The sequence below is a fragment of the Cetorhinus maximus genome, chromosome 11 (genome assembly GCF_964194155.1).
Source record: "Cetorhinus maximus chromosome 11, sCetMax3.hap1.1, whole genome shotgun sequence".
NCBI classification, from domain to species: Eukaryota; Metazoa; Chordata; class Chondrichthyes; order Lamniformes; family Cetorhinidae; genus Cetorhinus; species Cetorhinus maximus.
This window is the reverse complement of record NC_135889.1, coordinates 14,949,206-14,964,359: the sequence shown is the minus strand read 5'-3', so window position 1 is coordinate 14,964,359 and position 15,154 is coordinate 14,949,206. Positions and strand designations below refer to the sequence as shown.

General features: G+C 45.6%; 1 protein-coding gene across 3 annotated transcripts in view; it reads right to left on the bottom strand.

The window, feature by feature from the left end:
• Positions 1–15,154, bottom strand: part of col6a2 (collagen, type VI, alpha 2) — an 88,979-nt gene that overhangs the window by 6,096 nt on the left and 67,729 nt on the right. For 2 of the 3 annotated variants that reach the window (XM_078551562.1, XM_078551563.1), the window contains exons 22-28: positions 13,164–13,226; positions 12,953–13,015; positions 11,296–11,331; positions 9,888–9,933; positions 8,760–8,912; positions 7,302–7,754; positions 6,921–6,959 (exon numbers count right to left, since the gene is read on the bottom strand). In XM_078551562.1, the coding sequence (XP_078407688.1) occupies positions 6,921–6,959; positions 7,302–7,754; positions 8,760–8,912; positions 9,888–9,933; positions 11,296–11,331; positions 12,953–13,015; positions 13,164–13,226 (853 nt within the window). Of the gene's footprint in view, positions 1–1,842; positions 3,414–6,920; positions 6,960–7,301; positions 7,755–8,759; positions 8,913–9,887; positions 9,934–11,295; positions 11,332–12,952; positions 13,016–13,163; positions 13,227–15,154 lie in introns of those variants that run through there. The other variant, XM_078551564.1, reaches the window with a different exon arrangement.

Genomic DNA, 15,154 nt, shown 5'->3' with positions numbered 1-15,154 from the left:
GTTGATTGCAGGGTGGTTTAAGAAATAAGGAGGGAGCTTTCCTTGCCCATGGTTGTTGGTTACCTGTTGCTCTCATTATAAAACAGAATGGATGAAACCAAGAAAGGTTCCAGTTGAATCCATAAACAGGTCCGTGGCTGTAGAAATAATCCCAAACAGGATCATCTCGCCACTCAGCGTCTCTAGAATCGTGCCCAGTCTCGAATGGCTCCGATTGTGTCTATTCAATACAACCCAACCCATTTCAGGTCCAAGCTTCTGAGCCTCAGGTTTTCTGCTCTTGATTGGGAGCTCTGTCACAGCATTATTGAAACGGAAACCTTTCACCTCCGCTATCCTCCTCCTTTCCGCTCATAGTGTGCCACTAGCCTTTTAACAAGGCCAGCTGGAGAACCAAGAAGACCCAAACATGGGTGGCAGGAATGCCATTGGTGGGAAATTCGCCAACTGAACCAACTAATCTGCGAGGCTGGAGAGCCAAGGAGATCCATGTCACACCAAGCCACCCGCCTCCTCCAGTGACATAGTATTCAGGCTCTTGAAGCCTGAGCAACTTATTGAACACTGGTTTGTCCTGTCTGAATTTTGTGGCGCGATTTGGGAAGAGGGCTCCTCCCCAGCACCACAGTCTCGCTGCTAGGTCAATCCTAGATCAGAACGCCAAGGTCGATTAATACCAGCAACATCAGGTATATGTACATCAGCAGGAACTTGGATTTAAACCAACTTGGATCTGAGCCTCTCCCCCAGGTTCCATGTACACTATAGGCCCCAAAAGCCTACACCACCCCACCCCTACACCCCCCAAACTCCACTCCTCGATGTACAACAAATGGAGTTGGGGCTGAGTTCAGTACAATATGAATCAAGAAACAAACTCAAAGCCTCTCGGAATACATGGCAGGTCTAACAGCATCACAAAAGGCGCAAGAGCGAAGGCAGGTTGACCGGCCTGTGTCAGAAAGGTGCCGATTCATCCTGACAAAACTCTGTGCATCAATGGCCAGCTGCTCATTCCCAGGGGCTGACCTGCCATGTATTTCCACCACAGTTTGTTTTATGTTTAGACTGTTTCGCAGTGCAGATTAACGAACCAACGGTTTCTGTAAACTTCACAAGTGCCCATCCCCCAACACAGAACTGGGATTGGGTTTACACGTGCGATATCATCGAGCACCAGTTCTTGGAGGGGAGGGGTTTGGAGTCTCGGTCACTAAGATCCTTGAATGAAAGCGTTTCCAAGCTGTGCAGGTGTGGATGGATTCACTAATGTCCGTGCGGGGCTATAGTCTAAAACCTGTTGCCTGGGTAAATGGGACGTCTACCAAATGGCCTGCCCCAAAACCATCCTGACTCTTAACCTGTGGCTCAGCGGGAGCACCTTTGTCTCTGAGTCACAAGTTGTGAGTTCAAGTCCCTCTTAAGCACATAATTTAGGCTGGCACTCCAGTGCAGCACTAAGGAAGTACTGCACTGTCAGAGGACCAACCTTCAGAATGAGATTTTAAACGAAAGCGCTGTCTGCCCTCTCAGGTGGACATAAAATATCTCATGTCATTATTGAGAGGAACAGAGGGGAGTTCCTCCTGATGTTTTGGTCCAATATTTATCCCTCCACTAACCTCACTCAGAACAGATTATCTGGTTGTTACCATATTGCTGTTTGTGGGATCTTGCCGTGTGCAAAATTGGCTGCTAGGTTTGCTACATTACAACAGTGACCACACTTGAAAAGTACTTCATTGGCTGGGCAGTGCTTTTTGATGTCCTGAGGTTAGGAAAGGTGCTATATGAATGCAAGTTTGTTCCTTCTTCTTTTCTATTAAAACATCAGCCAGCATCCGAGAATGAAATGAAACTTTTATTAAGTGATACATGTACATGTTTAAAAACGCATTAGAATGGCAGAAGTGTGCGTCACCTAGACAACATAGCAGCAGATGCAGGCTCCTCCTCTTAACAACAGCTGCTGAAGTTGGCGGAGAGATGGGAGGGGCATGGAGAAAGCCGGAAATCTGAAAACATAATCAGGAAATGCTGGGAACACAACAGGGGCCATCGGCATCCAGAGAAGAGGAATGCCAGGGGAACATTCCTGGGAATTTCCCTCATCCAAACTCAGCATCAATTAGGGTTGCCAAGCCTCCTGCTAAGACTAAAGATTAAGCTCCAGGACACTGATGTAAGCCACCAGGGGAAGAGAGTCATATAGAGTCATTACAAAAATTGTGTGGGTTTGTTCTTGTAAACTTTCTTTGAATAATTATAAAAATATTAGAGGTGAGATGAAAAGGGCTCTTTGCCTGAATGTCAAGCATCATCCAATGGGATACTCAAGAGCCTGCTTCCCAATTGGCTGGGAAGGTAGAGTGCAGGCTGGGAAGATGGACAAGTCTGGCAACCAATGGCAGGAGCCTGGAGGCAGGGCAGTTGGATGCAGGAGGCCAGATGGATGAAATCTCCAGGAATCCATCCAGAATTGGCAACCCCAATGTCAATTTGGAGGATTGCCAGTCGGCCTCTTCAGATACCGTGAGGTCTACTCAGTACTTCCAGCAATTTCTGCTTTTAGGAACAGGCTTTGCTTCACAGCCAGGCCAAGGCAAGTTTAGATTTCTGTTTCGCACCTCCACCCCATCTCTCTGATTTAATCGAAATGGACTGTTGTTTGGCCTAGTTTCCAAGAGATCCATCAGACAGCTCCTGTGGCCTTTAGGCTGCTAAATCTCATTCCCCTATCCCAAGCAGCAGATTCATGGATCCAGGTTTTATCTTTTGTGTGTGGTTTGGATCACACAATTCTATTGCAGGGGCTAAGTGAGCTGGATTAAGGAGTGCAAAAGGCCCCGGGAACGTCTCCTGGGACCCGAGCTAAACAAGCGGCAGTCTCAACGCAGCTGCACAAACCTCTGCATCCGAAGGGCCTTTCCTGACCCTTTGACACCCTCTAGCTTGCCCTGTTGACCAGCTGCAAATGGCCCCTGGTGACAGGATTCAAGGCTCAGGACAAGAAGCTGCGAGGCAAGCTGGCTTTTCATCGCCCATCGATAGCATGGGGTTGGTAGGAATCGGTGTGTTCCGTGGAGCATTAGCCACCACGGAGGCAGCACTCAGCCAATTCTCCTAGCACAACCCCATGGCCTTCTCAACATCCCCCGTTATATCGCTGTAGACCATTTTAAAAGAATCTATGAATAAGTCTGTCCAATTTTTTCGCTCGTCTCCGGTGGAGAACTTGGCCATCCCTGCGGTGTAAGCCATGGTCGCTACCAGTTTGGAGTAGGTGTCTGGGTTCTGAGCAGTTTGCATGGCTGATCTAAATTCCTGGATTGAGTGAAACCAGTTACCAGGGTAGGTCCCAGGCACAGGGAAGGGTGGGATAACTGGGTTTGCATCGTTACTGTTTAAGATATCTGAAAACGATTAAAAAGAAGAGTTTTAGGCTCGCTGACACTGGCTGGCAGAGTATACCATTCACTCAGTAACTAGCTAACCGGCCTAGTCTCCCTCAAAATTCTTTGCAGCCAGAACTGCACTTCTACAGCTAAATGAGGCCTTGGAACAGCATTGGAGCTTTTATAAATAGGAGCACAGAATACCAGAGCGGATCCCACTGTAGAAAGGACAAGAAAACAAGCAAGCAAACCTTGCATTTATACATTTTCCATCGCCTCAGAAATTCAGTGGCTTAGTGGTAATGTCACTGAATTAGTGATCCAGAGGCCCAGGCTGATGCTGGTCACTGAGCCACAGCTGACGCTGTACTTGTACTGAAGCAGAGAAGGCTAAGAGGAGATTTAATTGAGTTTTTTTTTAAATTACAAAAGGTTTTAAATAGAGTGAATGGGGAAAACCCATTTCCACTGGCTGGGGAGTCATTGATAGGCCATCAGTTTAAGATTGCCACTAAGGAGATTCAGCAGAGAGGTGAGGGCTGGAGTCAGAATAGAAAAAAAATTCTGATTATGGCTTTGCAGTAGCTGTGCATGCACAAGATTCTTTTGAAAACCACACTAGCTGCTTCTGAATAACTTTCCACACTCGGATCTTGTGTATTTGCAGTTGCTCCTATGTTGCCACATCCACCCCAGGGTTAATAAATTTGGCCTCACTACAGAGTCATTTCCATTAGAAATGGTTCTATAATATAAATTGGGTGCTCGTCAGGAAAGGTCCTTCAGCATAGTAGACTGCAGACCTCCCCTCCTACTTCATGTAATGCACACTTTGGCCCAGACATCACCTTTTTACATTGTGCTTGCTCGTGTCCACGCAGCACACTCCTCTAGTGCTGAATGGGTAGTCAGCTCCATGCACTTCCTTTTCACATAATGCCGAACACATCTTTCCATTCCTACAGTGCTCTCAGCTTGTTAAGTGTTTCTGTTTGCTCAGGGATTTGGTATGGGACTGATTCATCAATGCCACCCCAACTCTGTGCTGGTTAGTCAGGCTAACACATTGTCCTGACAACCATTCCCTCTGTGTCCACATGTCTAATATCATGGGCTCATCTGTCCATTCCAATAATGCTCCAAAAGCTATGTCTATCCATGTTGTCCCATTCACTGACAGTATGAAAGCCCAAATCTATCCTTGATGTCCACTCCACTGAAGGTTCAAGCGGTCATATCGATTCCATTAAAGGGTGTTGAAGATCTGCCATCACCACCCCCTCCCATTTGTGTTCAAAGCAAAACAGCAGTCAGGCCTTTGTGACCCCCATCATCATCTAGCAATATCCTACAGCCTGTGGCCAATCAACATTCAGAATTTGGACCAAATGAAATATTGGGAAGACCAAAGCCATCATTTCCAGTCCCTGCTACAACATTCATTCCACAGCCACTGTTTCCAGCTCTCTCCCTGGTAAACTGTGTGAACTGAACCAGACTGTTCACAACTTAGTGCCATATTTCACCCCAAGTTGAGCTTCTGACCACATATCCATGCCATCTCTGAGACCGCCTGTTTCCACCTCAGCCACATCGCCCGACTTTGCCCCTGCTTCAACTCAGCTGCCGCTGAAACCTGCATCCCTGCCCTTGTTACAGCCAGATTTGACTATTCCACCACACTTCTGGCCAACCTCCCACTTTCTACCCTCTGTGACCCTGAGGCCATCCAAAATTCCACTGCCTGTCTCCAAACTCTCATCAAGTCCCATTTACTAACCACTCCAGTGCTCGCTGACATACATTAGCTTCCTGTTAAGCAATGCCTCAACTTTAAAATGTTCATCCTTGTTTTCAAATACTCCCATGGCTTCACCCCTGTAATCTCCTCCAGTCCTACAACCCTCTGAAATATCTATACTCCTCTAATTCTGGTCTCTCGAGCATCCCCGATTTTAATCCACCAGTGGTGGTTGTGCCTTCAGCTACATAGGCCCCAAGCTGCTGAACTTGCTCCATAAACCTCTCTGTGTCTTTACCTCCCACTCCTTCCTTAACACACTTTTTATAACCTACTTCTTTGACCAAGCTTTTGGTTGCCTATCCTCATATTTCCTTACATGGCTCAGTGTTGTGCTTTGGGATATTTTATTACATTAGAGGTACTGTATGAATACAAGCAGTTGTTGTTGATCACACTATCCAGTGATAGCTCCCAATTCTACTATGGAAGGGCAAATATTGTGTACAAGGGTTTGGTCTGGACCAGCCAGTATTTCGGCAGCTACCAACAAGTGATGGCTCCTTAACTTTGACCACAGTTGTCTAGCGTTAACAGGCCAATGGCTTCAGAAAAAGTGGTTGGTCTTCTTACTGCCCGGTCAACACCGGTGACATGGCTGCACCATTTTGAAAGGGGCCTTCCACCATGTGGCAAAAACCCCTACCTCTTTTAATATGGGGTCCGAGAATCTACGATGCAAATCAGACTCGGATTTCTGTATCAGGTTGAAACTGTTTGAAGCCTGTGCCATTTACACTCTGCTGACCAGTTCCACGGGCAATGGAAGAGAAGAGGCCCAGCAGAGGTAAGAGGCAAATTATTTTTCTAGGCCCTTCAGGAGCAGGAGCATTCCCCCAGGGGCCCCAAAAATAACCTGGGCTGCAAATTGATAATTGCGGCCTACTTGAAGGCTTTCCGCCTGCCCACAAGGGCGCCTTTAGGAGCTTCTATTCTGCGGGGTTCAGGGGCAGACTGCAGCACCAACCTGTTTTTTTAATTTCTGGCTGAATCTTGTGATTAGATACCCAGAAACATGGAAGTGGGATCAGAGAAGGCCCCACCCCCTACCTCAATCACACGGCTCTGGCAAGTGCCACCCCGAGATCTCGGAAATATCCCCCGCTGGCTGATTGGGATAAACGTTGCTTTACATGAAGGAAGTTGGTGTTTCGGCACAATTGATGGCCCTCCCCCACTGGAATTGGCATGTTCAACTGCTCAGGGCTCCTGTACTTCTGTTCGTGACTCCTTTGTGACGCAGAAAGGCACAACTCAGAACAAAAAAAAACAGTGAAAACTGGGAAATAAGAGTACTAGTCCAAACTGTTTTATCTTATTGGGAATCATGACCTCATTTTTATTTCGCTTAAAAAAAAAAAGAATTTCAGTCTAAGCTTCTCTACACTTCCCTATCGGAAAGGGACCTCGATGTTTCTATTCCTAGAGTATTCTATTTTTTCCACCAAAGTGATTTAAAGTAGTTCCGTCAGGACAAGGCGCAGCTGTAAAGAGAGAGGCTTGGGGTACAGAAAGGCATTCCGTTATATTTACTTCCAGCAACAGTCTTAAACTTTATGTACAATCTACATCTGGTCTGCAACATATGGTCTAAATACATTCTCTATATGGTCTTAGGTACAGTGTATGCGGTGTGAATCTGGTCTGCCCATTGTCCATGTATAATGAATCAGCTCTCTGAGTGAGTCACCCGTGCAATGTGTTTTAGTGTGTTTGGAACTTACCTGTTTTACAGGGGAGATCAGGACAGATAATCTCAGGGTCTGAAAGGAAAAAAGAAGATATAAAAACGTTTCCGCTTGTAGTAAGAATCTATAAATAAATTGGAAGAGACAATAACTCATATCCTTAGTTAAGGTCATTTGATCCCTGCTTCTGACTCTCCTCTGAAAACCTGGAATGCTCCATTTCCTAACCAGGAAGACACAAAGTGATGGCCTGTTCCCACACTCCACACTTTATGAAGGTGTCTAGACAGGAAATTTGAACTGGTACCAAGATAGTTGTCATTTGACAATATTCCCGTCGTAGACTTGCACCATGTCCTGCAGTGCAGCTTTAAGATCATTGGGAATGATCCGCCATTTCCCGTTAGTTGTACTTACCGGGGCACAGCAGTTCCTCCATCTGGTCAATGAACTCTTCGGCCACCAGGTCTGCAAAGAGGTTCATCCTCTGCACCCGTCCGTCCTGCTCGCAGGCGATCGACTTCAGCGTTTCATCGTCCTGTTCCCTTTCAAACATGTCCCCGATGCCAATGGCATTGACGATGACATCGCCCTTGCACAGGGACTTGAGCAATGCGTCATCATCCCGTGGGTCGTGCCGGCCGTCCGTGATCACCACAGCGAAGACCTTCGCCCTATCGCGCTTGTTGGCTTTAATCAGCGTGTCGTACGCAAATTTGAGGGCAGAGGGGGTCCAGGTGCCGCCTGCTATCCACTCCAGCTTCTTCACTGCCTCTTTGAAGGTCGAGAGCGAGTTGATTTTTGGATCGTTCAGTTGCACAGCTTCAAATGTTCCATCGTGACTGTACTGGACTACGCCAACACGGGCTCCTGCAATTCACAAGTTAAATGCAAACCACAGTCAACTGGTCATTCCACTGGGAGCTTTACAGAGCAACACATACCACACTTGTAGGACTGGAGATATACGCAGTACAAGGTAAGAGAGGTATTTATAGTCTACCTGCAGGAGCTCATCAAATCCCTTTTATAGTGTTCACATTTGAGAGGGCGTCACTAAAAGGAAGGTTAGGAGACTAATAGCTCTCAAAAGAAGGGCTGTTATAGGCTGACCAATCACAGAGGGAGGGAGTGCTGCTGGAACTGGAGGGAGTGGGAGTTGGCCGTGGGGCATGAGTGTGAGCAATTAACATGATTGATTAACATGGGGTCAAACCGGGGTGCAAAGATCCACAATGGTTTCAGAGTGAGCTCATAGGAGTGTGCGTGGACGTGTTACTGGCTGTCGAGTGTTGATCCCCATTGTAGAATCTGAGTGCACATACAACCAAGAGTGAGTTTGTTAGGTGCAACTATTGTTTCAGCATGTTTAAGGTGAGGGTCGGTTTATGATAGGCTGTGGTGTGATTGTTAACAGATTCGAGGCTGTACCATGGCCGACATCCCTGCTCGGTGTGGAGAAGGGACAGTCATTCCAAAATAAAAAAAAAAATTGTGAACATGAGTCATGTCAAAAAAATAAACCTAACTGTGCACAGTGAGCTTCTGTATCTGGTCACCATCTTGAATCTGAGGGTAGTAATGGCTGCTAGTGTCAAACCTAGAGTTGCCAGGCAACTGTTACCTTAGTTACACCTCCTTCAGCTCCAGGCCTCACCGGTTCAAAAGTACATTATTTAAAATTTTGAAAGAAAATGCTCCAGCTGCATGCATTCAAAATTAAACATAAAAAAAGGTGATTAGAAAAGTCAATTTACATCCAAATTTTGGAGAAGACTTTCCTTTTCAAGACAGTTTTAGTGAAGAAAGTTTCCCATAACGCGGAATGGGAAGGAAGGTCATATAAGAGGGGCGACCTTTCCCTGAATTGCTGACCTGTATTGGATTTGGGATCCTTGGCTAACATGCCCAATCGGCTAACAGTATTGATGACAAAATTCTTTTCCAGGGTAAAGTTGGTCAGCCCAATACTCTCTGAGCTGTCAATCACGAATACAATATCCAGCGGCCCACACTGCTTTTCACAGTCTGAAACAAAGGAGAAAATGAGGAAAAAGGGAAGGGAATGGAAAATAAAGGATGTTAAATTGTACTCATCAACACTGTTCAGTTTTATACATCGCATGAGGAATCCTGTGGAGCGCTTTGATGGGCTTCAAGGATGCCAGCTAATACAAAGCCCAGACTGATTCAACATTAATTAGGCCACTTAGTAGAACAACAAAGGAACATAGGTACGTAAAAATTTCTGGATGAGAACAAATAGGGTTCATCTTGTTGGCCTTCTACCATCCTGCTAGTCGTAGGATAAAATAATATTGGAATTGACCAATCATGGCAATCAATCTCGATCGATTAGTTAACAACAGACCCAGATATGAGGAAAATCATCAGTGGTGGAAAGCTTGGTGAATCACAAGTCCAAAGTTACCCGTCCCTCCCAAGCTACACGTACCATATATTGTGACTACCCTTTGGGAGGCAGGGAAGGCTGAAAGGGGTTTCCTCGGTGTTGTTTCAACTCTAAGCTGACAAACCCGAAGGTTTGAAAAGGCGGGGGATAATCTGTCACCAGCTCAGTAATCCAATACCAGTTTCCACAGTTCTGGAGGGTGCCATTGATAATTGGCCACCAGATTTCTTCTTTCATGGGATCTGGGAGGCTGCGTCAGCCATTGGCAGCTGGGATTCATCTCAAATGGCTCCAGGAAAAGAAACAAGCCAATGGTCTGAGTTTCAGACAGGAAACCAACCAGTAATATATGCTAATGAGGTACATTCCGTGATGCCTCTAACTAGGAGGTTCCTAACCTATGATGTCAGAAATTAGATGAGTGGGTGTGCTTTTCCAGGAAAAGGATGTGAAAACAGACTGCTGCACACTCCTCGTGATTTACTGATATATGCTCCTATTGGGCATGGTTCCCTGCTGATATTTTTACTTTGTACTCAACAAGACCTCTGAGTGAAGGCCTCTACTTTGACATAAACAAATGAACTTACCACAACATCCACACGTCTCCCTGACATAACTCATCACATCACAGTCCTATAGAAAATGAAAATCCGGAGAAATTAGAGAGGAGGGAGACATCGCCCTTACCCTGAGGCCTTACCCAGCAATTCAACAAAGAAACAGCGGGAGAGAGCACACCATGAGGACTACTAAGAATTTGGGCATTCAGGATCCAGTTGATGGAGACAGTGAAGATGGCTCATTGACACTTTTTATTGCATCTGCCATCTGCAGCTGAAGGTGCGGACTCCAGGGCTGCCAACTCCAGTTGGCCGTATCTCTGGAAGTTCCATCACATGAAACTACCGCCACCCCTCCCCCCGCCACCACCAACCAAACCTTCATCCTTCCTTCAGGCAGACCGTCTTCCCACAGCCAATCAGAAAGGAAAGAGACTCTTTGCTACCCAATTGGATTGGTCTTGACTGTTAGTGAAACAGCACTTCCTCCATCTCTAATATTTTTAATACCCAATAGTTGAAAGGGTTCAAAGGAAATGAAAAAAAAAACACAAGCTTTTTCAATGACTATATGATTTTGTGTCCCAGTTGCTCACAGCAATGTCCAGCAGATTTTCTTTTTTTAATTCCTATCCTAGATGGTTGGGAATGTCTTAGATCCTGACCCAGGATAATTCTGATGACTTTTAAGTTAGACATGGCTCTGTATTAACACACTGGCACTACTGAGTTGACCAGTTAGTGTCCCGGGATCTTGAGTATGCACTTAAACAGAATGTGGCAACCGATTTCCCCCCTTCCCCACAGTTGCCCCATCTTCCCAGCTTGGCTAGTCACTCCTGAGCCTGCTTCCAGAGTCTTAGAGGCCTGTTCCTCCACCCTGCTCCCCTGGGGAGCTGCCTGCTACCGTCTGCAGTTCCCCCATGGTAATGGTGTGGTAATAAGGCTGAGCCTCAATATCGGGTGCACCTTGACCCTCATTGTTCAGGTAAGGAGTAGGGTTGCCAACCCTCCTGGAATGTCCCGAAATCTTCAGCAATTAAAGATTGATCTCGTGGACACTGCAGTGAGCAAAAAAAAAGAACTCCGGGAGAAATATCAGAGGGGCATTTAAAAATTAGTATTTTTCTTTCATTTCCTTTGGACAATTTTGTTTCTCACATTGCAAAAATATTGGAGTTGGGGAAAAATGGCAGCTCGACTTGACAGTCAAGAATCATCCAATCAGAGAAGAGGCTGATCGTTATGTAGTGTGGGAAGGCGGGACGCTCCAAAGATGGATGTGTTGGATGACCAATGGAGAGAGGATGAGGCGTCACTGGTAGCAGGGGATCAGGGACTGAACGCTCCTGGAATATGGACACCCAGAGTTGGTGATCCTCGTACGACCTCACCCGCCCTGGGCCAAGAAACAAGCTTGACAGACGATACTTACTGTTAGGCCAGCATCTCCTGGAGGTCCATTAGTACCCTGAAACCAAATAAAAAGAAACATAACTAGTTCAAAATAAAGATAAAAATCACCTGATCTGATAGAGTGCTCCTCATTTGCCATTACTAGATACTCTCCTAAAGATACCATTTGACTGGTCTAACTAGCCTTGAATAATGCACCCCCAGCCAACTCACTCCCCAGGTGACTGGAGCAATGACTTGGAGCTGTGGGGCTCTTGAGGGAAAGTAAACTTGTTCAATGATGTTTGGTAGCAAACTCGATTAGACCCTTGCTAAATTTGGAGGCTGAGTACATCCATCTATTTTCCTCATGCTCAGCAGGGGAGGGGCCTGACCCACCATATCCTACTTGGTAAATATGGAGAGAAAGCCTGAAGGCCAGAGCCTTCTGGCCAATGGCTGGTTTACTGAATAAGGGCCCCACTGAGCTTAGCCGGTTAGATGTTGAGAACTTTCCTATGTAGCTTCCGTCCATTATGACCCTAATCCTTAGGGATCCAGGCCTGAAGGATCCTGTGAGAACCACCTGGAGGTCTATGTGAGATCTGGATGACTGATTTTCTCTCTGTTCCCGGAACTTCTGGATCTACTACACTGAGACTTTGGCCAACTTGCACAAAAGGCCTCTTTTTGGGGAGAGTATTAAGGGATATGGAGCCAAGGCAGGTGGATGGAGTTAAGATGCCGGTCAGCCATAATCTAATTGAATGTCGGAATAAGCTTGATGGGTGAATGGCCTCCTTTGTTCTGAAGTTCCTAACAAGCATGCAAAGTGCTGAGTGGATCGTAGTTCATATCACTGTCCACTGTATATAAATTGTATATTCGGAGTCCAACAATATTCCAACAAATTTGTTACAATTTTCGTTCTCCTAACATCTTTGGAGAATTCTTAGTCCCCATTATCCACAGATGGTTAGGAATGTAGCTCAGGTTTTCTCATCTGCAGTTACCCTGCTCAGAGTGAGGACCATGGAACTGACCCCCAGACATCTGCAAATTGTTTTAATTGGTGGAGGGAGCATGATCATATTTCTTGTCACTATGGTTACGATTTCCATTTGCTGAATGTTTCACATTTGCACTGCAGATCTCAGCAGCTGTTTCCTGCAAATATTCAGGATACAATGGTGACATTTTTCTGGGCTGAGGGCCAACCATTTGAGCTGCTAAAAGGACCTCGAGAGAAGATATTACATCTTCAACTCAACAACCCAGGACCCAGCTCTCTTGATGGATGCGGATGCCTCTTCAGTGAGTGCTAGAGCCTTACACAGTCAGAAAAGTCCCAGGTTTGATCCCTGGCCTGTGCTGAGGCAGCTGACCTCAGCTCATGCAGTGGTGTGTGGATCAAATGTGGCCTTAGTTCTTTTGGGGTAGTGTGAGCCTTTGTTTTAGTGGTAGGATTCCCACCACCTCCGAGTCAGGAGGTATAAGGTTCACACTTACCCCTGACAGCCCAGATGAGTGGTCTTTGCGAATGCTGAACTGCAACATGACTGATCTATGATGTTCCCTCTTAGCTTGTTTTGCAGCCAGTTTGCTGCTTTGAACATCAGTGACACAACACGTGGCACTCTACAGAATACAGGCTGGAGAACTTTCAGCCCTTAGTTGGGTGTCAGACAAGCACTTACCTCCCTGCCTGGGTCTCCGGGGGGCCCTCTCTCTCCTGGCTCACCAATTGGTCCAGGATCACCCTAGAGGGAAGGAAAGGAGCAAGGAAAGGTGTAAGGATGGTTGGGTAAGTCATTACGTTGTCTGGAAGGGAATTGTTACAACACTGGTCATCACTTGATTGGATTCTGAGAAATGAGATTAAGTAATGAGAATAAGGAGAATACTTACTGGTTCACCAGGGATGCCCTTAACACCCTGCTCTCCTTTGTATCCCATTTCCCCTTTGATGCCCTGTTGAGAAAAGGACAATGTTAATATTGGACTAATTGAACTTTGCTCTTCATTAAACGGCTATTCTTCGTCCCAGCTTCCAACACAAAAGACTCTGGACACTTTCATCAAGCAAAAACATTCCAACAATCTGGTCGTTAGCACACTGCTGCTCATGGGAGCTCCCTCTGTGCAAATTGGCTGCTGCATTTCCTGCATCACAACAGTGACTACACTTTAGTTTCATAGACCTGTGCTCGTTTGAATTTCAAAGATGAAGGGGTAATCGTTTTGAGGCATTTAGGATGATTGAAGAATTGATAGTTTTCTCTATCTGCCCCAGTTCTTCTGGTGGGGAGGGGTCTAAAACAAGGGGACATGCCTTACAATGAGAGCCAGGCTATTCAGAGGTGATGTCAGGAAGCACTTTTTTCACACAAAGCAAGTGGGAAATCTGGAACTCTCTCCCCATTTAAAACTATCAAGGCTGTGAATCGATTGCAAATAACAAAGCTGAGACCGATAGATATTTATTGGGGAGAGTATTAAGGGATATGGAGCCAAGGCAGGTGGATGGAGTTAAGATGCCGGTCAGCCATAATCTAATTGAATGTCGGAATAAGCTTGATGGGTGAACGGCCTCCTCTGTTCTGAAGTTCCTAACAAGCATGCAAAGTGCTGAATGGATCGTAGTTCATATCATTGTCCACCCATAGATATCTTTAAGGACAGGGCTGAATGTTGTAGTTTCATTAAGCTGCATAGTTTCATTTTAACCTTGAGAAATGACCCATTTTGAAATGGACTATCTAAATATTCTGCTGCTAACAATCAGTTGTTGCCTTGTTAACCTGAAGGTAATGATGTATTTAGCTTTGCCATCACTGGTATTGGTAACACATAATTCCTCAACAGCTAAAGAAAGAATTTGCATTGTCCTGCACTTTTTATGGGATCAAGACATCCCAAAAAATGACTGTCAATTAATTACTTTTGACATGTAGCAATTGGTATATAGGCAAATTCAGGAGCTAACCTGCGCACAGCAAGGCCCCAGCTCCAAAAAGCAATGAAATAAATAGCCAGTTAATCTGTTTTAATGATGTTAGTTGAAAGATAAAGTTTGGCCAGGATTCTGGTCAAACTCTTTTGCTCTTCAAAATAGTGCCATGGGGCCTTTTGCATTCACCCGAGAAGGCAGACATGGCCCTGGTTTAATATGGCTCATCTGAAAGACGGCACCTCCGACAGTGCAGTATTCCCTCAGCACTGCACCAAAGTGTCAGTCTAGATGATGTGCTCAAGAACAACAGCCACTAGAATTGTACATTAATCAAAACTCTGATGAGAGGTCATTGGTATAAAGTGTTAAGTCTGTTACACGCTCCACAGTTGCTGCCTGACCTCCTGAATACTTATAGCACTTTCCCTTCTCACTCCAGATTTCCACATCTGCAGTATTTTGCCTCTCATATAAGAGTAGTTGTGGGTACAGTAGCATAGTGGTTATGTTACTGGACTTGTAACCCAGCGGTCTGGACTAATGATCTGAAGGCTTGGGTTCAATCCCACCACAGTATCTAGGGAATTTAAATTCTGTTAATGAAATAAATTATTAGCAGCAATGCTGACTATGAAACTGCCAGATTGTTGTGAAAATACATCTGGTTCACTGGTGAAAATCTGCTATCCTTCCTCAGTCTGGCTTATGTACAACTCCGGACCCACACCAATGTGGTCAACTCCGAAATGGCCTAGCAAGGTGTATAGCGATGGGCAACAAATGCTGGCATTTCCTGCAAAAGCTCACATCCTGTGAGTGAATAAAAAGGGAGCAAATAAACATCTCTAAGTTCAAATAACCTGCTCCTTTGTCATCGATCAAACCAGCTACTCATCTTCTCAGTATACCCCTTAATCTCCTGCCTCTCACCTGTACATGTTCTGCT